This window comes from Fistularia commersonii, chromosome 15, assembly GCF_037954325.1.
Source record: "Fistularia commersonii isolate RoL2024-O1a breed Wild chromosome 15, RoL_Fcom_v1.0, whole genome shotgun sequence".
In the NCBI taxonomy this organism is placed as follows: domain Eukaryota; kingdom Metazoa; phylum Chordata; class Actinopteri; order Syngnathiformes; family Fistulariidae; genus Fistularia; species Fistularia commersonii.
In genome coordinates this window covers 18,293,251-18,317,797 of record NC_141298.1, presented here as the reverse complement: position 1 = coordinate 18,317,797, position 24,547 = coordinate 18,293,251, and the positions used below count along the sequence as shown (strand labels likewise).

General features: G+C 59.5%; 2 protein-coding genes across 4 annotated transcripts; one reads left to right on the top strand and one right to left on the bottom strand.

The window, feature by feature from the left end:
* The first annotated feature begins 1,374 nt into the window (after positions 1 to 1,374).
* On the top strand, positions 1,375 to 15,531 carry mark4a (MAP/microtubule affinity-regulating kinase 4a). Of its 3 annotated transcripts, none has more exons than XM_086160162.1 (18): positions 1,375 to 1,792; positions 3,988 to 4,185; positions 5,029 to 5,082; positions 7,792 to 7,840; positions 8,137 to 8,202; positions 8,996 to 9,066; positions 9,145 to 9,201; positions 9,605 to 9,841; positions 10,842 to 10,961; positions 11,050 to 11,149; positions 11,228 to 11,337; positions 11,511 to 11,697; positions 11,844 to 12,055; positions 12,140 to 12,243; positions 13,128 to 13,415; positions 13,892 to 13,974; positions 14,679 to 14,723; positions 14,809 to 15,531. In XM_086160162.1, the coding sequence occupies exons 1-18, from the start codon at positions 1,739 to 1,741 to the stop codon at positions 14,871 to 14,873; spliced, it is 2,100 nt and encodes a 699-aa protein (XP_086016288.1). In that variant the 5' UTR covers positions 1,375 to 1,738; the 3' UTR covers positions 14,874 to 15,531. The 3 variants fall into 3 exon arrangements, with proteins under 3 accessions (XP_086016288.1, XP_086016289.1, XP_086016287.1); XM_086160163.1 differs by having other exon boundaries at positions 1,378 to 1,792; positions 14,679 to 14,733; positions 14,809 to 15,284; XM_086160161.1 differs by lacking the exon at positions 13,892 to 13,974 and having other exon boundaries at positions 1,379 to 1,792.
* Positions 15,532 to 18,245: 2,714 nt separating this feature from the next.
* Positions 18,246 to 21,446, bottom strand: ckma (creatine kinase, muscle a). The gene is made up of 8 exons (XM_086160160.1): positions 21,370 to 21,446; positions 20,187 to 20,395; positions 19,958 to 20,112; positions 19,757 to 19,889; positions 19,479 to 19,650; positions 19,054 to 19,177; positions 18,800 to 18,989; positions 18,246 to 18,713 (listed from the first exon to the last, which is right to left on the bottom strand). The coding sequence occupies exons 2-8, from the start codon at positions 20,377 to 20,379 to the stop codon at positions 18,535 to 18,537; spliced, it is 1,146 nt and encodes a 381-aa protein (XP_086016286.1). The 5' UTR covers positions 20,380 to 20,395; positions 21,370 to 21,446; the 3' UTR covers positions 18,246 to 18,534.
* Positions 21,447 to 24,547: the final 3,101 nt, after the last annotated feature.

The window sequence follows — 24,547 nt, the reverse complement described above, 5'->3', positions numbered from 1 at the left end:
CTTCTGCAGTGTCGGTTCTTCTTCACCTGAACCGTGTACAAGTACGGCAGTAACAATATTTCTTTGGCAAAATGGAGTTCAAGCGCCGCAGTCTTCTTCTTCTTCTTCTTCTTCTTCTTCTTCTTCTTCTTCTTCTCCTTTGGTCTTTTCCCTTCAGGGTCTCCACCGTGAATCTACCTTCTCCATCCAACCCTGTTCTGTGGATCCTCCTCTCTCACACCATCTACCCTGGTTCATGTACCTTCTCACGCCGTCCCTCCGTCTCCTTGGTCTTCTAGACCTCCCATTCCAGCGTCCATCTACCAGCACATTCACCGTCCCTCGTCCGTCCGAGACCCGAACCGTGTACAAGTACTTCTGTAACTTACACCTGAATCATGTACAAGTACTGCGGTCATAGTTCTTTTCCATGTACAGTGAGTACATGTCATGCAGTAACAGCTTCTTGGTGTGAATCATGTACACCTGCTGCAGTAACACTACTACTCCTAAATAGTACTGCAGTATAAGAGTATTTCTTCTTGTGAATTGTGTACAAGTATTGCAATATAACAGTATTTCTTCTTCTGAATCGTGTACAAGTATTGCAGTATAAGAGTATTTCTTCTTGTGAATTGTGTACAAGTATTGCAGTATAACAGAATTTCTTCTTGCGAATCATGTACAAGTATTGCAGTATAAGAGTATTTCTTCTTGTGAATTGTGTACAAGTATTGCAGTATAACAGTATTTCTTCTTGCGAATCATGTACAAGTATTGCAGTATAAGAGTATTTCTTCTTGTGAACTGTGTACAAGTATTGCAGTATAACAGTATTTCTTCTTGCGAATCATGTACAAGTATTGCAGTATAAGAGTATTTCTTCTTGTGAATTGTGTACAAGTATTGCAGTATAACAGTATTTCTTCTTGTGAATCGTGTACAAGTATTGCAGTACAAGAGTATTTCTTCTTGCGAATCGTGTACAAGTATTGCAGTACAAGTATTTCTTCTTGTGATTTCCGATGGCATTTATACACCTGATTGTATACAAGTACTTCCGTGAGGGTACTTTTAAGTACTGCAGTAAGAGTATTTCTGTTTGTAATTTGTGCACAAATACTGCGGAAAAGCTCCGGTGGTCACGCCGTTCCCCGCGCGAGCGGCGCGCAGGTGTTCGTGCAGGTGTCGCGGTCCCCGTGACTCCACGCCCTCCGTGGGGGGATGACGGCGTCCACGCGAGGCTTTTACGTCCGCGGCGCCGAACCGGAAGTCGCATCGCACGTCTTCCTGTCCGTCTTGACGCTGCTGCGCAACCCGCCGCCCGGGAACGCCGATCCGTGGATCCTCCGGCCTCCCCCCCGCCCCCCCCGCTCCCACCCCACGCAGAGGAGAAGAAGGAGAGGAGCAGAGGAGGACGGGATCCACGTCGCGCTCCGAAGCGTCCCGTTCCCACTCATGTGCGCGTGCGGCGGCGCGCGGAGGGACGGGCCCGGGTTCCACCCGCGCGCGGACGGCCGCCGCCGCCGCGGGGCGCGCGTCTCCCCCGCGTGAACCGGATCCACGCGTGTCGCCGCGGAGGATGCGGCCCGTGTGAGGAGCGCCCGCGGGAGCGCCTCCTCTCCGGCCGAGCGCCGGACGGCGGCTCGCATCCTGTGCACGCGGAGCCCGTGCACGGTGCACACGCACGGCGAAGGTTTTTTTTTTTATTTTTGTGCGTGTGGCTCTCAGGGAGCGGACGCGGGAGGACGCAAACAACATGTCTTCTCGCTCCGCTCTGCCGTCCGGGAACGACAGGAGCACCGGGGAGCACGTAAGTAAGGCCCGCGGCGGCGGCGGCGGCGGCGGCGGACGGGATCCCGGTGCGGATGGGGGGGGGCAACGGGAGGGGGGGGGGGGGCTGCTAAACGGGCTAACCTTCAGTGTCTGAGCTCGCGGCCGCCGAGCCGCCGAGCCTGCAGCCGCTCGGGAGGTTGGGGGGGGGGGGGGGGGGGGGGTCCGGCCGTGCGCGGTGACACGGATGTGCGCAGGAAGCCGTCGAAGCTGCCGTCGCCTCTTTTTCTAAGGCTGTGGAGGGAGAGTGATGTCACTGTGCTGTGTGCGTGCATGCGCGCGCGCGTGCACGCGTGCACCGTCTGGGTGGGACGGGTTGCACGCAGGCCAGAAAACACGCACGCAGGACGGCGGGGTTATTCCGTACGGAGCGGGGATTACTGCGTAAAATCATGTGCGCGCCGGGGCTGCGCAGCCGGCGGTGCGCCCAGCCCCGCAGCGGGGGGGGGGGGGGGGCGCACACGCACACGCACACGCACACAGGCCAAGAGGCATTTCCATGTCTCCATCCAGCGGGCCGGTGGAGGAGCTCCGTGTCCTCCTGCCTGGACTCCAGCTGTCTGCCAGCAGGGGCGTGCGTGTGCGTGGGTGTGATTGATCAGGGATGCAGATGTGCTCCTGGGGGGGGGCGACCAGCACAGGTGAGGTGTGTGTGTGTGTGTGTGTGTGTGTGTGTGTGTGTGTGTGTGTCCTGGGACCTCAGGGTGTGTAATCGGAGGGAAGGGGCTGTTTGTTTGTAGTGTGTGTGTGTGTGTGTGTGTGTGTGTGTGTGTGTGTGTGTGTGTGTGTGTGTGTGTGTCCGCGGGCCTGGGTGGGCCGGGACCACTGGGCCAGCATATGCTCACTTTTTTCACTACATCCTTCACCCCCCCCCACACACACACACACAAGCACACAAATAAACACACACACACACACACTCCCCCCCCACTCACACACTCAGCTGGTAGAGCAAACATCTCTCCAACAGGAATGCTGATGGTTCAATTCCCGACTCCTGCCTGCTCACCAAAGTGTCCTTTGGCAAAGCATTGACTGTTAAGTGTTGTGTGTGTGTGTGTGTGTGTGTGTGTGAGTGTGTGTGTGTGTGTGTGTGTGTGTGTATCTTCTGAAGTCTGATGGCTGGACCAAGAAGCAGCTCCACACTGAGGTGCTTCATGTTTGTCAAGCTAGCTTTGATTTGGGATTTGATTTGAGAGCCTGTTGGTGTCAGGTGGTCTTTGGTGGTTTCTTAATGCTCCTGAGATGGTGGTCCTGGTGGTCCAGAGGTGGTGTCTAGTGGTCCTGAGGCACCAGTCTTGCTGACTCTTAGCATCAGGCTAGTTTAGCTGTGCTTCTAATGGTTCAGTGCAGGAGGCTCCAGCTGGTTTCTCCTGGACTCCTGAGTTCCTCCTAAACCGGTAGCTTAGCTCCCGGTTAGCGAGGGCGGCGAGACGCGCTTCAGTCCTCGTACCTTGGCAGACCTTTTCCACACCAGAGAACGACTTCTTACTGATATCCCGGCTAAACTGTCCTAGTCGCTAACTCTGTTGAAACCAGGCTAAGCTGTATTCTCGTGGAAATCTTCTCGTCTTGGCAACCGGACTGGGATTTCTTCATTCCAGTCCGGTTGCCAAGACGAGAAGATTTCCGCAAGAATGCACCGTGACCTGGACGACCGATAGCCTCCGCGGAAAGGCTAAGCCGTGCTAGTAGCCGGCTCTGCCGAAGCTAGGCTAAACTAGCCTGGTAGCAAAAGAAGTGTCAGACCGGTGGATGTTTGAATTCCAGTTTCCTCTCCTGACCTTTATGGAGATCACGGATTGAAACTCGTCAACAACTCTGCCCATCTGCCGCTCCGGCCAACCACGCTTAGCGTGTTAGCAGGGAGCTACTTGCAGATCTAGAATATATCGCGCAAAGGCGAGTATTCGGGTCGGTGCTTTCAGATCTGTGATCATCAGCAGGAAGGTTCTCCGCTTCTGGTCCAATCAGCGTTGGCGTACCTGGCGTAACTGTCCGCCTGACGGACGGCGCTCGATTGAACGCGTCTTCCAGCGGGTCACCTTGGCGAGGAGGCGCGAGCCCGGTGGTCCTTTCGGGGTCGGAGAAGCCCGGCCCGATTGCGCGGTTCTTCGGTTCTGCTCGGCGCCGCCAGCGGACGCCGCTGACGGAGGCCCCGCCGGTGTGTTTCAGCATGTGTCCCTGGGGGCCGGACGCTCGGACAAGGCCACCAGCCAGTCCAGCCGCTCGCTGGGCGCCCGCTGCAGGAACTCCATCGCCTCCTGCTCCGACGAGCAGCCGCACATCGGCAACTACCGGCTGCTCAAGACCATTGGCAAGGGGAACTTCGCCAAAGTCAAGCTGGCCCGCCACACCCTGACGGGCAGGGAGGTAAGACCCGGGGCCGGGGGGGGGGGTCGTCTCTGGATCCGCTAAAGACCCGGAGATGAGTTGGTGTCCGGCGAGAGGCTCCGGCCCGAGGCTTCGGGCCGAGGCTTCGGGCCGAAGCTTCGGCCTGCTTCCAAACCTCCGAGCCGCTCTGGAAGTCTGTTAGATATTTGATTGTTATTTTTAAGGGTGGCACCGGGGGGGGCGGCGCCGCCTCCTCGCCTTGGGTTCCTCGGGGTTCCCACAGGGTTCCTCCATGTCTGCGTTTGGGTTCCACGTGGTTCTCCGGGTTCCTCCTGCGGTCCAAACACGGGGGGGGGGGGGGGGGGGGGGTCGGTGGACAGACGCGTGAATAGTCGGACGTCTCTAGCCATTATTATTTTGATCTGCTGCACGTTTGTTGAAGCTAAGTTCTCTTCAGGTATCAGTAAAAGTTAAAGGTCAAAGGTTAAGAGTTGCTGCCGGGCGAAAACGTCTTCTGCGGTCTCATTTCTCCTTCCGATATCAGCCGTCAGTCGATGGTCTTTGCCGGCCCGGCCTCTGCAGAGTCCACCCTTCTTCTAAAGCCAGATGTTTGGATGGGATCAGAGAATCCGTGACAATCAGAAGGATCAGGAGCACCCAGGGGGACCACAGAACCCCACAGAACCCCGCAGAACCCCGCAGAACCCCGCAGAACCCTGCAGAACCCCACAGAACCAGTGAAACTGCTGAAACGTGACGTGAAACAAGGCCGGTTGAAGCTAGCTGTGAAGACCAGAGCAGGCCTGGAGGGGCGGCGGCGTGCTGGCCGACCTCGCGGCGCCTTCACTGCCCTCATCAGAAGCTCTCTCCCTTCTCTTCCAGGTCGCAATAAAAATCATCGACAAAACTCAGTTGAACCCAACCAGCCTACAGAAGGTGAGTGTGTCCTCCTCCTTTCTCCTCCCTCCAAGTCTCTCCTGTTGGAAGACCCCATCTTCTGTTGGTGGTCAGACCGTTTCACATCAACCCTCTGCGCCGCCGTGACATTCAGGGTTCCTCCTGAGGGGCTGGAGGGCCGCCGGGGGCTCGGAGGCTCGGCGGGCTTTCAGCTGGTTCTCCTCAGGAGGAGCAGGAGGAGATGTTGTGTGTCAGGTGCTGGAGATGGTCAGGGGGGGCTGAGGAGACCTCCTCCTCCAGAGATGTAATCGCTGGCCGGGGGGCGGGGCTTATTGTGGACACCGTACTGAGACAACCCCTTTCCCCTGCGTGTGTGTGTATGTGTGTGTGTGTGTGTGTGTGTGTGTGTGTGTGTGCTGCCGCTGAAGAACACTCACATCTGATTGGCTCAGGGGCCATTTTGTTTTGAGGGGGGTCAGTTTGTCTGCGGTCAGCGTGGGGCTCCGGTGCTGCTTGAAGGTCAGGGGCCAAACCCCCTATCACACACACACACACACACACACACACACACACACACACACACACACACACACACACACACACACACACACACACATACTGTCTCGGCGTGGAGGCCATCAGGTCAGGCTCAGTTATCATCCTGGTCTGTGTGATGGTCAACCACCACCAGGTTGCCACGGTAACCCCAAGAAGCTGCCTGGATGCTCAGAGACGTCCGGTGCCTCCTTGAAGTTCTTGGCACGTGTGTGTGTGTGTGTGTGTGTGTGTGTGTGTGTGTGTGTGTGTGTTTGTGTGTGTGTGTGGGGGGGGGGGGGGGGCTTCCTCTCTGGAGTGCTGGTTGCCCTCCAGTGTTCATGTTAGATGTAGATGTATCAGAAGAACCGTGTCCTGCTGACCTCCGGCGTCCTGGAGCCTCGTGGTTCCCAGGCTCCGCCTCCCGACCCGGACGGGACGCCGGCGATGACCTCGGCTTCTTCTGTGACTGATGTCTGCAACCCTTTGGACCGGCGGCCTCCAAACTCCTCGAGTTTCTTCTCCTTCTGTCCTCCTGAGTCGAGTCCCAGATGCTTTGTGAGACCTCAGACACCCCCACCCCCCCCCACCTGAGCGGGTGCACGGGAGGCGGCAGGACGGAAGAGCAGCTCCGGGGTCGGCCGCCGATGGCCAGCGACCATCGTGAGCTTCTTCACCCCGTCGGCGTGGAGGAGATGAGAGCGCAGGCATGACATCTGGACAACGATGTATGTCGGGAGGGTCATAGGCGGGCAAACCAAACCCTGACGTGGACCAAGAAGGTCTGCTGGGGAGGCTCAGCTGTTCTCATGGAGATGGAAGAGGAGGCGGAGCTTATCGTCAGCGGCCTCGTCGCTGCGGTGCACGCGTGTCCGGCCCTGTTAGCGTTAGCAGACGGTTGCTGTTTATCTGGGGGGCGTCAGCAATGATGGGGGTTGGAGGCGTTGTTGTTTTCAATAGATCTGATCCACCCCCACACACACACACACACACACACACACACACACACACACACACACACACACACACTCTGGCAGGGGATTAACGGGATGACGAGCTCCCTCAGCACTACATATCCCAAGATTCAGTGGAGCACAGCTGGAGGGGCGGGGGGGCCCGATCTTAATACCTGGGTTGCTATGGCAACAGTGACGTCGGCCGCTGCGAGAGGAGAAGATGGCAAGAGGAATTGAATGGAGGAGGAGGAGGAGGGGATGAAGAGAGACGGCAGAGGAGGGAGGATGGATGGGAAGAAGGCTCCGACAGCAGACCGGCTGTGTGTGTGTGTGTGTGTGTGTGTGTGTGTGTGTGTGTGTGTGTGTGTGTGTGTGTGCGTGTGTGTGTTGGGGGGGGTTGCCTCTGGCAGCAGACCCGTCCCTTTTCAGGGCCATTTGGCGTTTTGTTTCTTCAGCGGTGCAGGAGGGGCTGGAGGAGCAGCCTCCTCGGGCTGAGGCTGAGATGTTCCTCAGAGCTGCTCAGTGAATCCTTCTGACAAAGAACGATTGTGTGTGTGTGTGTGTGTGTGTGTGTGTGTGTGTGTGTAATAATTACTACTTCCTAAATCCCAATGCATTTTTAATACCTATCAAATATTGATGGTGTGTGTGGTGCCTCGCAGCCAGGGGGCGCTGGGCGCAGCCTGCCTGCCATTACAGGAAATTTATAAAATGTGAAAAATCAGAATATAAATCTTCCTTCTCCTTCGAGCCGCTGCCTTCAGGGGCCTCAGCCAATCATCTGCCTCCCTCTGACCCTCAGCCAATCATCTGCCTCTATCTAATCCTTCCCGTCCTCCCCCTCCATCCATAAACCTCTTCTCAGGTCTTCCTCCAGACCTCCTGCCTGGCAGCTCCATCCTTCCACCCAGATCTTCTCCGTTCCTCCTCTGTCCGTGTCCGAACCATCTCAGTGTGACTTTATCTCCAGAACATCTCCCACGTGCTCTGGATCTCTTTGTCTTCCTCGTTCCAGCTGAAATGAACAAGTGAAGTTAGAGATGATTGTAAACCCACACCGGCGTTCCTTTGTCTCAGACCTGAAGGTCACGTAGGAGCTGTATCTTAACCTTCACCTTGGACCTGAGATCCTGACCTCTGTGTGTGTGTGTGTGTGTGTGTGTGTGTGTGTGTGTGTGTGTGTGTGTCTCCTTTCCTCTTCTATGGTCTCCATTTTAAAGACCTCTCTTCCCTCTTCTTCTCTTCTTCTGTCCCTCAGCTCTTTCGGGAGGTTCGAATAATGAAAGGCTTGAATCACCCGAACATAGGTAAGACCTGCTCGCTCCTGGACGGCCTGGTGCTGAGATCTTTGTGAGGCGTGAGTGCATGTCTGTGCGTGTGTGTGTGCGCGTGTGTGTGCGTACGTGTGTGTGTGTCCTCCATATGTGGAGGTATACACACACAAAGCCGTGATGTCATGTGGACCTGCCCCCTCCTGCCCGTCTCCAGGCTCTGAGCTGGATGTGTGTGTGTGTGTGTGTGTGTGTGTGTGTGTGTGTGTGGTGTGTGTGTGTGTGTGTGTGTGTGTGTGTGTGTGTGTAACCTCCTGTGTTCTGGGCTACAGTGCAGCTGTTCGAGGTGATTGAGGCAGAGAAGACCCTTTACCTGATCATGGAGTACGCCAGTGGAGGTGGGCATCACACACACACACACACACACACACACACACACACACACCTGGGTTTGAAGGTTGACAGGGGGGGCAGGAGCCATCTTATGAGGATCTCACCATCAGGAAAGGGGGGAGATGGAGAAGATTGGAGGCACCACGGCCTCCAGCTCGCTGCCGTGCGTCCACACAAGATGGTGGACGGCTAAGTTGTTTACACTCCCATGTGTGTGAATGTCAGCAGTCACATGACATTTTGATGTTTATGTGTGTGTGTGTGATGATTAAATATTAGCACAGCTGTTAGGTAGCTCTTGCATTATTTCCTTACCCATGCTAAGTTACTAGCTAGCTGGGTGTATTTCTTGTCAAACACACACACACACACACACACACACACACACACACACACACGCGCGCACGTCTGTCTCCACCTCCACCTGAGAGCGTCTTCCTCCAAAACAAAAGCTAAAGTCCGAGGAGAGACCTCTCTGGACCTGGACCCTTCTGGGCCGGAGCTCCTCAGAGAAGCCACCCTTGTGCAGATGCTGGGGTTGAAGGTCGGTCTCCTTCAGCGGTGGAGTTCATGGAGTCTGTAGGCTCAGCAGAACCAGTGCCGTGCCGTCCACGGACCTTTGGAACCCTTTGGGACTCTCTGACGTTGTGTGTTGTTCCCGGCTCCTACTGGTTTTAGGTGTTAACTAGCCTCCAGCTCTTAGCTTAGCACGAGTGGCTTCCCTCTCGCGCTAAGGTCCCCCTCAGCAGGTGTTTGCGTGTCTTCCTGATGTAACGTCTCCTCCTCGCCGCTCCTCAGGTGAAGTGTTTGACTACCTCGTGTCTCATGGGAGAATGAAGGAGGTCGACGCCAGAGCCAAATTCCGACAGGTAAGCGTTCGGCCGCTTCGCTCGGAAGCTCCCGGTCTTCCTGTCAGAGCTTCAGGCGTGTCCTCCTCCCCTCCGCAGATCGTCTCCGCCGTCCACTACTGCCACACCAAGAACATCGTCCACAGAGACCTGAAGGTGAGGAGGCTGCAGAGATGGAGGGGGTGGATTAAGGGCCGGTCCGGGACCGGCAGATAACCGGCAGATAACCAGCAGATAACCCCGCCCAGAGGTCATAATCTGGGGCTGCTCTTAATCTGGGCCTGCAGGGGAAGGACCTTCAGCATCTTAATCACACCGAGGAGCTCTTTTTTCCACCGAGATGGTGGAAGCCTGGCTCCTGTCCTGGAGGAACACACACACACGCACACACACACACACACACAGACACACACACAGAGTATGAGTCATGTGCAGGATCCATGTTGGACAACATGCAAACACCCTCCCCCATCTGTCCCTCATTTGTTCTCCCTCCTCTTCCTCCACATTTATCTCCTCCCCCCATGGTGTTCTCTGCTCCGCTGCCGCTATGACTCAGGCGGAGAACCTCCTGCTGGATGCCGACTCCAACATCAAAATCGCCGACTTTGGCTTCAGCAACGAGTTCACGCTGGGCAACAAGCTGGACACCTTCTGCGGCTCTCCGCCCTACGCCGCCCCCGAGCTCTTCCAGGGGAAGAAGTACGACGGGCCGGAGGTGGACGTCTGGAGCCTGGGGGTCATCCTCTACACGCTGGTCAGCGGATCGCTGCCTTTCGACGGCCAGAACCTGAAGGTTAGCGGTCGCAGGTGGACCGGAGAAGGGGGAGGGAGGGTTCCGCCCGGAGCCGGTCCGGTGGACGCGAGGCTCTTGTTCCGCCGGAGGCGGGGCCTGGGATCGCGGCCAATAGCAGCCGTTGATCTCCGGCAGGAGGACTTCGACAGAAGAACCAGCTCACCGCTACTGAGGCATACAAAGGGCCGCATACCGATGCCAGGCCAGTGCTGTAGTCCTGCACCAGTGTAGAAGTCCTGGACCGGTGTGGAAGTCCTGGACCAGTGTGGAAGTCCTGGACCAGTGCTGTAGTCCTGCACCAGCATAGTAGTCCTGGACCAGTGTGGAAGTCCTGGACAGGGAAAGTAGTCCTGGACCCGTGTATAATCCCAGACCAGTATAGTAGTCCTGGGTCACCTTCTGGACCAGTGCAATAGACCTGGACCATTGCAGTAGTCCTGGATCAGCATGTGAATCAATCCAGTTGTCCTGAACCATTTCAGTAGTATTTCAGTAGTCCAGTACCAGTGCAATAGACTTGGACCGCCACATGGACCGGGGCAGTCATCCTGGGTCAGCATGTGGGTCAGTGCAGTACTCCAGGAGCAGCCCCTGGACCAGTGTAGTAGTCCGGGTCATCTTCTGCACCAGTGCAATAGACTTGGACCGCCACATGGACCGGGGCAGTAATCCTGAACTATATCAGTAGTCCAAGACCAGTGCAGTAGTCCTGGGTCAGCATGTGGACCGGTGCAGAAGTCCAGAACCGGCCGGGGTTCGGTCGGGACCGCTAGGCTTTGGGGTTTTGGAGTTCGATGCAGAGGTGAGAAGTATTTCTGAGCTAGAAAGCTGAAGGAGGGCTTGAATGTCAGAACCGAACCCTGTCCAGATGCACCAAGGTGGGCCAGGAAGCCTCCGCCGTGTCCTCGGTGTCTCCGCCTTCTCGTCGGGGTTCCCGCGGCCCGGCGTGAGGAGAAGAGTCCGGACCGCTCGGTGACGGCGTGCCCGTGGTTTGTTGCAGGAGCTGAGGGAGCGCGTGCTGAGGGGGAAGTACCGCGTGCCCTTCTACATGTCCACCGACTGCGAGGGGATCCTCCGCCGCTTCCTGGTGCTCAATCCCTCCAAACGCTGCACCCTAGAGGTGAGCCACCGCAGCCGCCGCCGCAGCCAACGCCGCCGCCGCCGCCGCTCGCAGACGACTGACGCTCCGCCTGTTTCTGACCCCGCAGCAAGTCATGAAGGACAAATGGATCAATTCAGGGTACGAGGGCGAGGAGCTGAAGCCCCACGTGGAGCCCGTGGAGGACTACAGCGACCCGGCCCGCATAGGTGAGTGTCCCGCCCCCCGAGGCGGATGCGCAGGGACGGGTCCGGATGCGCTGCTGACGGGCGTCTGCGTCTGCGCAGAGGTGATGGTGGGGATGGGCTTCACCCCGGAGGAGATCAAGGACTCCCTGCTCAACCAGAAGTACAACGAGGTCACGGCCACCTACCTGCTGCTGGGACGCAAAGGCGACGTGAGTCACGGCCTCCCGGGCCGATCCGGACCCAACGGGATCACGGTGTTGAATTAAAATCGACCCGACGCCCATAAGCGAAGGGCTCCGACGCGCCGGGTCGGATCTGTCCGCGGTTTGAAGATCCGAGCGGGTCCTCGCGCTCCTGAATCCTCCCCGTTTCCTCCCGTCAGGACGGCGCCGACGCCCGCGCCGCCGGAACCCTTTCCCTGGCGCGGGTCCGGCCCGGCCCCGTCACCAACGGGACCAACAAGCACTCCTCGGCCACCGGCTCCTCCTCCTCCTCGTCCTCCTCCTCGCACAGCAAGACGCAGCGCAGCGCCTCCACCTACCACCGGCAGCGGCGGCACAGCGACTTCTGTGAGTGTTTTCTCCGGCCTCGCCGTTCGTCGCGCGGGCCGGCACTCCCGCGCCCCGTCGGCCGGTGCCGGTTCGGGCTCGGCCCGGGATGTTCTTTATATGCGTGTGGTGTGCGTGTGTGCGCTCTGCTGTCCTCCACAACCAAGGCGGGCCCTCCATGCCCGTCATGCATCCCAAACGGAGCCCGACCAGCACCGGCGACCGGGAGCTGCGCGAGAGCCGGATGCCTTCGCGCAAGGCCAGCTGCAGCGTGATGGGGAGCCACAGCCTGCCGCCCTCCAGCCCCATGGTCAGCAGCGCCAACAACCCCAACAAGTCCGAGATCCCCGACCGCCGCAAGGACATGACCGCCACCACGGTGAGGGCGGGGTCCCCCGGGGCGCGGGGGGGGGGGGGGGGGAGCAGGGTTCCCGGCTGACCTCCGCCTCCTCTCTCCGTGCAGAACAACATCCCTGGAAGCGCCATGACACGCAGGAACACCTACGTGTGCACGGACCGCTCGGGCGCCGACAGACACTCCCTCCTGCAGAACGGCAAAGACAACAGGTGGGACGCTCTCCTCGGCGGAATCCGGTCGAGCTTCCGCGGTCGGCGTTTGTCTGCGGAGGCTCTCGGTCATCCGGGTCGGGGTGAAATCTTCTTGTCGTGGCGACCGGACTCGGATTTCTTCCCTCGAAGACGTTTCTTGTCACGGGTTCGGTCCGGAGAGGTCTTTCCTGGCACTGTGAAATTCTTATTTTGCCGTCCACGGTGAAGCCGGAGAGGTCGCGGAAAGCGAAACCGTGGATAATAAGCATTTTATCGCAGAGAAATGTCAACCGCGTGAACGGGATGTGCAGATGTAGACCCGGGCCTTCGTAGCCGATGGCAAAGTGCAGATGGAAGCGTCACGGTCGAGCGCAGCTCGGACGCAGACGGATAGATGATCCGTTTAGTCGACGGACAGTTGAGTGGAGCGCCGGCAGAAGAACGGTCAAGAACATGCGATGGTCCTGAGGTAGAACGTGGTGTTCTGGTATCTGATGGCGGTCAGTAGAAGAAGTTCTACAGCGCAGATGTTCTACACCTCCCGCACCCGGAGGGTGGGAGTGTGAAGGGTCGTGTCGGGGGTGGGTGGGCGCGGTCCTCCTGCTGCGGAAGATGATCTGCAGAGAAGGCAGCGGGGTTCCGGTGACCTTCTCCGCAGCCTTCACCCGCTCGCTGCAGGCATACAAGATCCAGCCGGCTGAGACCGTCCGACAACACGGTGCGATTGAGCTCAGAGATCTTCACCGTGACCCGGAGATGCTGGTCCTGCTTGTGTCTGTCATATCTGTCTTGGCAGGAATCAGAGGCTGTAACTCGGGCGTAAACTGAGCGTGTGTGTGTGTGTGTGTTGTCTCCTGAGAAGCCCTGATGGTTGCTCTGGTTCCTCCTCCCCCCCCCTGCAGCTCTCTGGGCCACCGCATGCCTGCAGCCTCGCCCTCCACGCTCAGCATCTCCGGGGCGGGAGCGGCCTCGTCCTCGTCCTCGTCCTCGGACCGGTGCCGGCTGACCCGGGGCTCCACCATCCGGAGCACCTTCCACGGCGGCCAGCTGAGGGACCGCGGGCCGCCGGTGTACTCGGCGCCGCCCACGTCGCCCACGCTGTCCCACCACGACGCCAGCCCGCTGCCCCACGCGCGGACCAGGGCCACCTCCAACCTCTTCACCAAGCTGACCTCCAAACTCACCCGCAGGTAGCCGCCGAAACACGCGTGATCCTCACGTGACCCCGGTGTCAGGAAGTACACGAGATGTTCTAGATCTTCTAGAGTTAGTGGCCGTCGAGGACCTTCCGACTCCAGGAAGCCGGTGTGTTTTCCTCCCTCCTGGGCGACCTGGAGTCTCCACGCTGCCGAGGTCCCGGTAGATCCGGTTCAGCCCGTAGGTTTGGCGGCGGGGCGGAAGCTCCCGGACGTCCTCGGCACTCGAACCAGGTCAATCCCTCTCCGGGCCGCGCGGCGCCCCGGAGCACTTCCTGTCTGCGGCAGGCGGCGTGTTATTGTCCTCCTTCCCGGATTATCCCCCCCGTCATAATCGCACATCTAATCTGATCAAACCCGATGGCTCTGATTGTTTCTTCCACCGCTCGCTCTCCCGTGATGCACTTTTCTTCTCTCCTTCCCGTCTCCTCCTCTTCCTCCCTCCGTCTCCACCTGCTGTCCGGCTTCAGGGTCAACCTTGACCCGTCCAAGCGCCAGGGCTCAAACAAATCCGTCTCGGGTTGCTCTCTTCCACAAGGATCCAAAACAGTTAGTAAGTTCCCGTGTCTGCGGCGCCTCCTCGCCCGCCGGCGCCGTCCGTCCGTGGAGAAGTTCTCCTGGACCCGAGCGTCTCCGTGTCTGTCGACGAGGCCGCTCGTCCGCATGATCCGTCCGCCGTCCTGGTCTCGTCTCCCCGTCCCGGCATGCAGGACCCGGCGGAGAGCCCGGTTCTTCTCCGTTCTTTTCTTTTTGTCCTACGTGGGTTTGTTAGCGGGACGAGCTTCCTCTCTAGCGCTGCACCAACATCTCCTCACGTTCTGGCCACACTGAGCAGAGTCCGCTTCTTCTCGCCGCGCCCGTCGTGTCGCGTCGTCCGTCCGACCGCCGAGGGGACAAGGAGTGCGGACGGACGAGCCACCGCTCGCTAAAAGCCGCGATCTTTGAATCTGGCCAAAGCTAAATTCCGGCGGCGTCGGCCTTCATTTCTGCGCCTTCGTCGACCGCCTGACCGCCGGTTGCCGTGGAAACCTCTCGCCGCAACCGCGGCCTGTCACGTGGCGTCCATCAGTGTAGCCACGGCGCGCAGGCGGCGTTCTGGAGGGCGGTGAAAGTGCAGCGGCTGAGAGACGGCGTCTCCATGTGCATGCTACGGGTGGGAGAACGGACGAGGGAGGGAGTGGGAGTGGGAGTGGGAGTGGGAGTGGGAGGGAGGCGTCCTGCACGCCGGCGGTCCTGACTGTGCCGTCTGTCCCGCAGGGTCACAAATGAATCTGAGGGAATCAGGAGATTTGCGGTCACAAGGTCAGTGTGAGTCCGTCCCCCAGAAAGAACCCCCTGTGGCCCCGCAGCCTCCCTGAGCCCCGTGTCTCCTCCTCCCGCTCCCCAGTTGCCATCTACCTGGGTATCAAAAAGCGTCCGAGCCCCGGGCCGTCGGACGTGGCTGGGATCTGAGAGGCGGCGGGCGGCGGGACCCCGCCGAGGTGGTCCTGGCTCTGCGGGAGGCGGCGCTGGGGTGCGGCTGCCAGGTCCACTACGCCGGCCCCTTCCTGCTGTCCTGCAGCCACGGCGCGGCGGGCGGACGCGTGGCCTTCCAGGCCGAGGTGTGCCATCTTTCCACGGGCGCCGCCGAGACTTCGAACGGCGTGCGCTACACCAGACTCTGGGGGGCGCCGCTGGCCTTCCGGGACATCGCCACCCAAATATCCAAGGACCTGGAACTCTGAGCGGCGCGCTTGTGTACGTGCACGTGTTTCTGTGCGGGTGGCTGTTTGTGTGTGTGCGCCAAAGGGTGGGGAGGGAACATCTGGAGGAGGAGCCCGGGACGGACGAGGGGGCGGACCTGACTGAAAGACCCCCGACACACACACACACACACACACACACACACACACACACACACACTCACACGCACACAAACACACACACACACCCATGCTGAGCCTCCTCCTCCACCCGTCATCCCACTCCACCGCTGAATCAGACGGATCCAATCAGTATTTTTTACTCCTCCGGGCATCAGGATGATGTTTTGTTATTTATTGCTCTGGTCCTTGTCTTAGCACACAAACACACACACACACACACACACACACACACACACACACACACACCCTTTGTCGTGTCCCTCAACCAGACAGGCCCTTTTTAGAGTCCTCCTCCACCACCTCCATTTCTGCAGTGTGTTCAGGACCCCTGTGTGTGTGTGTGTGTGTGTGTGTGTGTGTGTGTGTGTGTGTTGGGGGGGGGGGGGTCAGCCAGTCAGAGGCCGGGCGTTGCTGCTGCTACCTGCTAGCAGGTGGAGAACATGGTGCTTCTTCATGGAGAGCCGAGCCCCGGCCCCTCACACAGATCGGAGGGCGCAGCTCGTCCCTTGAAGGTTATTGGACGTAGATGTTTGCTGGCCGAGCCTCACTGCGCAGTAAGCTGCTCTCTGATTGGCTGGATTCATCCCCCCTCCATCTTTGCTTCACACACATGGTGTTAAAGGACGCCGCAGCCGCTTCGACCGTCTCCCCAGGGTCCCCCGGTCCAGTCCATCGGGTCCCACGGCACCCGAGGGGGGGGGTTACTTCCTGCCCCCACACACCCGCGCACACACACACACACACACACACACACCGTGCACACAGTGGTCGGTCCGTCTCGGTGACTCTGGGCTGGGGGGGGGGGGTTGTGGACGTTTGTCTCCTCGGTTGCCTTTCCAGTGACCCCCCCCCCCCCCCCCCCCACGTGTTCCATGTGAAACCAATGGAGACCCCCCCCCCCAGCCCGCCCCCCCGTTTCTAGTGAATTCCGTACAGTGATCTTTCCGTAGGCTCCAGAGACCCTTTTGTTTGGCTGCTGATTTACTGTTAATACTCTCTCGGTTGTGGCTTTGCTCATGGTGACCCTGAACCAGCCCCCCCCCCCCCACTACCACTACACCCCCCCCCCCACCCCCACCCCCACCCCCACCCCCCGCCATGAAGCCCCCAGGGATGCCCCCCCCCCCGTCCTCCAGACCCTCCTAGCCGTCATCTGCACTCGCGTGTTAGACTCACGTCCGGCATCTCCTCTGCCCCGTTCGGTGCTTCTGGGAGCCCGGCGGCGGGGGGGTGAAGGGCCCCGGGCCCCCGGCCTCCTCCTCCTCCTCCTCCTCCTCCTCCTCCTCGCCCCGGGGCCGGGAAGCAGACCGGGACCCGGGCAGCAGGAGCCCCCGTCCTCCCATTGTGGTGTATATTAGCATTAGGTAATATAGACCTCAATGCACTTTGCTTTGACTTGAATCAGCTCCTTCCAGTGAACCTGTACAGGTGAAACCACAACTAGCCACTGGAGGGCGCCAATGTCTTAAATGTGAAACACTTCGATTTGTGGATATTTGCACAGGTACTTTATTTATTTTTTAGAATAATATCATTAAAAAAACAGGATTTATATCAGTCAGCTGTTGGCTGTATATAAAATATATGAGCATAGTATATATCTTAGAGCTCAAGGTTTATTTATAGCTAGAGCAAAGGAAGTCGATCTAATTTAAAGCCGTTTCTGTCAGTGACCTTGGAAAACAAAACCAACCTGCAATCCTGCATGACTTCAGAGATGGGATACGAGGGGAGACGGCGAACGCCACGCACACCCGGGCCCGGGAGCTTCGTGAGGCGGGCGCTTTTTAGGCTAGGAGCGGACGGACGAATCCCGGCGACTCGTCTCCGTCCGGGACGTCCGGGGCGTCTCCCGCGTCCCACGCCGAGTATTCGGAAAGGCCGCGGAGCCCCCGAGCCGAAGAAGGCCCCCGGCGCGCGGGTTCCTGACGCCCCCCGACGCAATGGCGCCCCCGCATTGCATTCAAGCCATAGAAACACTGTGTCGCCGTCCTGGCGGAGCAGAGCTCCTCCTCCAGGGGCTCCTCCAGGGGCGGGAGGCGAACGGGCCCAGAAGGTTATCTGTTAGGGGCTCTTCTGTCCAGCTCCGGGCTGCGGCGGGTCCCCATGGTTCGGTATTACAAACCCCCGGGGGAGCAGTATTTAACCTTGTTGTTTTTCAATGGTTTTTGGGAAAAAAAGTTGATGTGATATGCAAAAGAGGCCGAGGCGGGCGGAGGAAGCCGCGCGGCGCGACCCGCACGGGTCCTCCTAAGCCCCGCCCCTCAGCCGACGGCCGCACACCCGCGGGCGTTCTCGTGTTCTTCTTGTGAAATCACTCAGACCGGAATCGCGGCGCCGCCCTGCAGAAGGCCTCGGGGGTGGGGGGGGGCGTCCATCCAAAGCTTTTGTTGGCGGCGTGGCGCCGTCGGGACGGAACGTAGAAACCTCCGGGCTCCACCTTTAAGGTCTCCCCTCCATTTGACCTCCCGAGTCCCCCCCTCCCACCTGCTCCAGCCTCGGGGGCGTTCAGGCTCCGGGAAGCTTCTGTTTCCTGAGGGGCAGAAAACCTCCCGGTTTCCACACGTCCCTCCTGATGATGGACCATCATTTGAGACAAATAATCTCCGCTTGGAACGACAAAAGCTTTGGACGCCCCGCCGGCCCCCCGGCCCCCCGCGGGCCCCCGCCGGCCCCTGCAGTCAGACACACTCACCGTCGCGTGTCTCCGTTTGCGTTGCAGACCCTCTTTTGTTTGATTGCACAATAAAAGCGGGCAGAAGAGACCATGTGTGACCTGGGCTGAGTGCTTGTGGTCCAGGAGGACCTGGAGCTGAAGATGAATAAACTCACTGATGTTGGCAGTCTCTCTCTCTCTCTCTCTCTCTTCCCTCCCCACCTCCACCTCCACCTCCACCTCCACCTCCACCTCCACCTCCCCGGTGTCTCAGCAGAAAAGACCACGCCGGTCCATGAGCGGTCATGGGGCACTTTTCTTTTTTTATTGAGCAGTTATGAACAGCTTCAATATAACAAAAGGGCGGTGGCGCCACGTCCGCCGGGCGGCCCGGCTCGGTGGCGGTCGATCCCAGGGTGTTACCGACCGACACGGGAGAACTGGAGAACAAAACAAAAAAGAAGAAGCTGGAAGGAAGAAAGAAGGTGGACAGAGTCAAGAGTCTCTAGAAGAGCCGTTGTTTCCTCTGCGCCCGTCGTCCGGCTCGACTGCACATGATATGGTCACGAGAAAAAGCCGCCATTGTCCCTCTTTACTTCTGGGCGGGGATCATGCTGTCGATGGCCTCGCCCTTCTCCAGCTTCTTCTCCATCTCCACCATCAGCTTGACGCCGTCCACCACCAGCTGGACCTGGTCCACCTCGGAGGAGCCCAGGCGGTCGGCGTTGGAGATGTCGAACACGCCGCCCACGGAGGCGGTGTCCACGCCGCCTGCGGGGGGGGGGAGGGGGGAGGGGGAGGTCAGGTGTCGATCGCGAGCGTCGTTCGGAGCGGCCCGAGGCGGTCGCCGTGGTTACCTGTGCCGCGCTTCTGCAGGCGCAGCCTGGTGAGGATCTCCTCGAACTTGGCGTGTGTGCTGAGCTTGGGCAGCTTGACGTGCACGCCGCCGCGCAGGCCGGTGCCCAGGTTGGAGGGGCAGGTCAGGATGTAGCCCAGGTGCTCGTTCCACATGAAGCCGTGGTTGTGCTTCTTGAAGATCTCCTCGATCTGCGGGGGGGGCAGAGCGGCGTCACATCGGCACGGAGATCGACGGAGGAGACGCGGATCTCACCTTCTGCAGGCCCACGCAGAAACGCCTGAAGACCTCCCTCATGTTGCCGCCCTTCTGCATGGAGATGACGCGCAGGTGATCCTCCTCGTTCACCCAGACCAGGAAGGTCTTGTTGTCGTTGTGCCTGGGTGGAGGTAAAGAGGCGCGTTCAGCCCGCGGACATCTACTGAGGCCCGGAGAACTACCCAAGACCATGGAGATCTACTGGGGATGGTGGAGATCTAAAGACTACGGAGGTGTACTGGGGACTGTGAAGATCTAAGACTGCAGGATCCTCCATCAGCTCTCATTCAAGATCATGAAAACCAGGAGTACTGTGTGTGTGTGTGTGTGTGTGTGTGTGTGTGTGTGTCCACCCCACCCAGCCCATGTGCTTCCTTCCCAGGTGGCGTGCCGATAAGCCCCGCCCCCTGGGTGTGACTCACCAGATGCCCCTGGCGTCGGGCCAGTCGCGGGCCATTCCGGCGCAGGTGAGCAGGGGGGAAACGGGTTTGTCAAACAGGAAGTGATCGGCGATCAGCTGCTCCTGCTCGGCGTCCGTCATGGACTTCAGAGGGTAGTACTTGCCCTTGAACTCGCCGTCCAGGCTGGTCAGAGCTGGGGGGGGCAGAGGAGCATCGGCGTCAACACATCTGCAGAACATCTGGAGAACATCTGGAGAACGTGTCAGAGTCCGGCGGGACGCTTCGGCGAGGAGATCTACCCTCCACGGAGAGCTTCTCGATGAGCCTGCGCTCTCCACGGCTGTTGTGGGGGGGCAGGGTGAAGCCCTTGATGCTGCGCCCGGTGCGGACGCGGCTGGACAGGACGTAGTTGGGGTCCAGGTCGTCTCCGCCCTGGAAGAAGAACCCAGAAGGTCATCTCACGGCGCGGAGGCGTGAACGTCATCGCGGCGGCGACGTACCTTCAGGTTCTCAAAGTTCAGGTCGGTCTTGTGCTTGTCGGTGGGCTTGTATCCACCATGACGGTCGGAGATGACGGGGTCCAGCAGGTCCTTGAAGACCTCGTAGGACTCCTCGTCACCGGCCACGCAGCCGACGGTCATGATGAAGGGGTGACCTCGGGACAGAGTTCGGAAGGTCAGCGGATCGACGCCTTTACGGCGGCGCGGTCGCTTCCGGGCGGCTTCTCACCAGGGTTGTCGACGCCGGTCTGGATGACGTCGTCCAGGGTGTAGCCACTGGGTGTCTGCTTGTCCCTCAGCTTGCCGTAGATCTCCTTGGTCAGCACCTTGGCCATGTGGTTGTTGTGCTTGGACAAGTCGGGGAACTCCTCCTCAACCTTGTAGTTGAGCTTGAAGTTGTTGTGGGTGTTTCCGAAAGGCATGATTGCGTTTCTAACACTGCAGAGAGAGGAGGACCGTGAGGACCACGAGGACCGTGAAGACCTTGAGGACCGCGAAGACCGTGAAGACCGTGAGGACCGCGAAGACCGTGAGGACCTTGAGGACCGCGAAGACCGTGAGGACCACGAGGACCGCGAAGACCGTGAGGACCTTGAGGACCGCGAAGACCGTGAGGACCACGAGGACCACGAGGACCTGGCAAGCCGAGCTCAGGACGACCACGTGACCCGTGGTCCTCCTGCAGACCTGAGCCGAAGAATCCTGGTAACAAGTGGCACTCAATTTCCAACCGATCAAATGTCTTGTTGAGATGGTGTGTGTGTGTGTGTGTGTGTGTGTGTGTGTGTGTGTGTGTGTGTGTGTGTCGGCTGGATATTTTTAGAATCGGCGTTTCTGCCCGTTACCCTTAAGTGAAGAAATCCTCGCCGTATCCGTGGAGCGCTCAGCTCTGCCACACACACCTCTCCTCTTACTCCCCCACAAACACTCTTCTTACACCCCTACACACACCTCTCCTGTTACACCCCCCCCTACACACCTCTCCTATTACACCCCGACACACACGCTCTCTCCGTGTCTCATTTCGAGCTGCATGATCTGCCGACCTGATTCCCTGAGCACGTTAGCGCCTCCTCCGTCTGACCTTCTCCGTGGGGCCCCTCAGGTGCTCCTCAGCGGTGGACGCTCAGCACCGACCCACCACTAACGCAAATAATTCTGTTTTCTTTCTGATTAACAAAAGCCCGTCCGAGGAGCTGCAGAAGCAGCTCGGGGCTCTTCCAAGCTTCACCTGCCAACATCTGACCCGCCTTCCTGACGTCTGACACACAAACCCTCTTCCCCAAAGCACATGGAGTGAGCCGCGTCCGTCCGTCCGTCCGTCCGTCCGTCTCGGACCGCCAGAGGCTTTTACCCAACCATCAAACATCTCCCCACGCCTGCTCCTCCACCCTCCCAGGACGTTTCTTTACCTGCACACCAGACAAGAACAGAGGTAACACTCCTTGGGATCAGATCCTGTTCACCACGGCCGAATTAGGGGTCACCCGACGGTGGCCGCGTGCGCCGCCGCTTTATAAACGTCCCGGGCCGCCGCCATTGGTCCTTCCATTTTAGTGCCTGCTGCCCCCTCATTGGCCGGATCCTGCCCCGATGCCCTCAACGGTTTATGGCAGGGGGACGTCTCCGCCCCGCTCGTCCAAGTCGGGCGCCGCAGCCGCCTCCCGGCCCCCCCCCCCGCGCCCCTCCCGTCGCCCCTCGCCCGCGATTGGCCGGTGCGTGGCGGCGGGGGGGTCACGGGGCTCGGGCGGGGGGGCAGAGAGAGGATTCAACCGGGCCGAAAAGAGCTGAGCTTCACTTTTGGAACGGCGGGGAGCGGGTTCCCCTGCCAATCAGGGCAGACCATTGTTCTGCGGTCAGCTCCGGCGCCAACACGCGTGACGTGCGTGGCGTTTATCTAACTTCCTGCTGCCGTGGTTCCCTCAGGCAAACGGAACCCGTTCAGCTGGGGGCCCGAACACGCTATTTTCCCGACAACCACTTGCTATTCGTGGAGGCTTGCTAGCTGCTAGCTGCCAGTGCTAGCGTGGGTTCCCGCTCCGGTCGTGAAACGTCAAACGGTGCCTTCAGATGAACAAAAAACGGCCGCAAACGGAGTCAAAGCCGCAAGCGTGTCCACTGGCATGTGGGATTTCTGCACGTTCACGTGTCGCCGGGGAGAAACGACCGCCGGCGTCAGCGTGGAGGTCAGGAGCGGCGGCGGCATCCCCTCCCGGCGGCATCCCCTCCTGCGGGCGCATCGAATCCGGCCGGCCATTAGTGACACCAATAATCGGCTGATATTTTTATGCCGGCCGACCGGAATGTGTAGGATGAAATCCGACGCCGCCCGACACGGCCTCGGCTCTCCTGTAGATCGCGCCTTCTCTCCCGTATCTGCCACTATGTAACCGATGCAGGCGCTCTGCAGCTGCTCGCCGCCGCTGACAGAACGAGAACCTGTCTTTTGGAGGCGCCTTTCATTTGGACTATTTCCAGCGCGACATTTGGATTTTGCACGAAAGCAAAGGGCCGCGGGCCGCGCCCCCGCCGGCCAATCGCGGGGCGTCATGTGCTTTTCGGACAGATTTGGGTTCAGAGGCCCCTTCCTGACCCGTGCGGTGGACCGTTACCACATATGTTGCACGTTCCCTGCCAATCGATCAATTCAGGGTCAATATGTGGACGGCTCAGAGGCGGAGCTCCACCGGAGCTCCTCCCCCGGCCGGGTCCATCCCGGCGGGCCGTGGACGCCTCCGTGGACTGAGCCGGGCAGCTGAGCGGCTGCTGCCTCCTCCCACGGCTCGCATCCCGTCCTCAGACCTTCTGCTCCGACACCAGTTCATGCTGGGTTTCACCGCCGTTGTGCTTCGCCGTTCTCTCTGTTTTGTGCACGGCGGGCCGGGGACGCGGGTGACAGCGGGGGGTCCGGGGGGTCCGGGGGGGTCACGGTGCCCTTGCCCCGAGTTGAAACCACGTCTCCTGTTACGCAGCTGTCTGCTGCCTGTCCGCCTCCAAATGGAGAGCTCTACCAAATTAGCCCGTTCGGCTCCTGCCTTCCCCTCGCGCTCCCTTTCCCTGCGGCCGGCGAGGCCGCTCCGCGCACCGGCTCCGCCAGCAGGACCTCCGCTGACCTTCGGCGTTCGGAAGCGGTGACCCGTCACCTGCGACTGTTCCTCGAATAAGGCCGGCGAGGGACGGTTATGCAACAGGGCGGCGACTGAACGGCGTGCCCGCCGTCACGGCGGACCAGAGGTCGTCCTGCTCCGCCCGAGCCTGGAATGCAGGGAACAGAAGTCTTCGCTCGGGCTGAAGACACCTTCTGGAAGCGGTTACATCTTGACCCCCGGGATGGAATCCATGCCAACTGCATGGACGCGTGTCAGAATAGCTCCGTCAGCTGCGCCGGCGGCCTGACGCGGCCGAGGAGCTGCCGGGGGGGGAGGTGAGGGGGGGCTTGTCGACGGTGATACTCGCAACATTTTTGTGCTTTGCATCCAAACACACTGACGTGCAAAGTCTCTAAAAATAAACCTCCCGGATGGAAAACTGCACTTGAAACCGCTCGCAAATAAAACGCGGCACCTGTTGGTGGAGAACCAGGAGGACGGTGGAGATCAGATGATCTGGTCAGTGTGTGTGAGAAGATATTTCATGAAGTGATTCAACAGAGGAAGAGCGGAGCTCCGAGGTGAACCTCTGCGCCGCAGAGGTTTCTTCTTAATGATCTGCTCCTCTATGACGTGGCCGAACCTCAGCGAGATCCTTCTGGCTCCATTGAAACCAAAGTCAGCAGGGTCACATGGACATGGCCTGGCCAGGCGGGCTATAATTATCCGCTCCGCCGGCCCCGCCCACCCCGAGCCCGATTCGGTTTCATCGAGTCGGTCCGCCGCACGTCTCCACCTCTGGACCTGAACGCACGTCCAGATCCGCCTCAGACCTCAGATGAAGATCAGGACCTGATCTTCAGCGACGCTTTACAAGAAGGAACATCTGGGAGATCTGAAGGTGCTGCAGACCAGTGGCCGACACCTCGACCTTCGGCCCGCAGCGTTCAACCAACAACCCCTTGGCATATTCGCTCAATCCATGCTGCCAGGGTGTTCCTTGCAATGTAATGACACACACACAGACGGTGGTGTCTTTTGTGGAGGTCTGTTGCCGAGCAGATGGGATGGCACCTCGGCCAAAACTAGGACAGCACCGCGCTATAGTTGGAGTTCAGCGCGTCTCCATGCGACTTCATGAATTATGTCCTGGTGAGCGCCGGGCTCTGGAGCTCCGTGACAGCCGGCCTTCTCTGAGGTCCACGCCTGGCTCGTGACGGCCCCTCTAGATTTATACACTTTCTATAGGGTCTCCACCCGGGCTTCTTCTGCCCTGAGACAAAGACTTCCATCAAGGAGGCTCCTCAGCGGCAGAACTCGGCCGGACCAACCCGCTGCTCCTCTGTGGCGTCGCCATCAGAGCCGCTCCAGTCTGACCATCTAGCATCGCTACCTCATGGCCGGCCATGTTTGGGTCTTCCCTTCCCCCCCGAGGCACGCACACACACACACACACACGCACACACACACACACACCACCTGTCCATGCTGCTCCATGTGT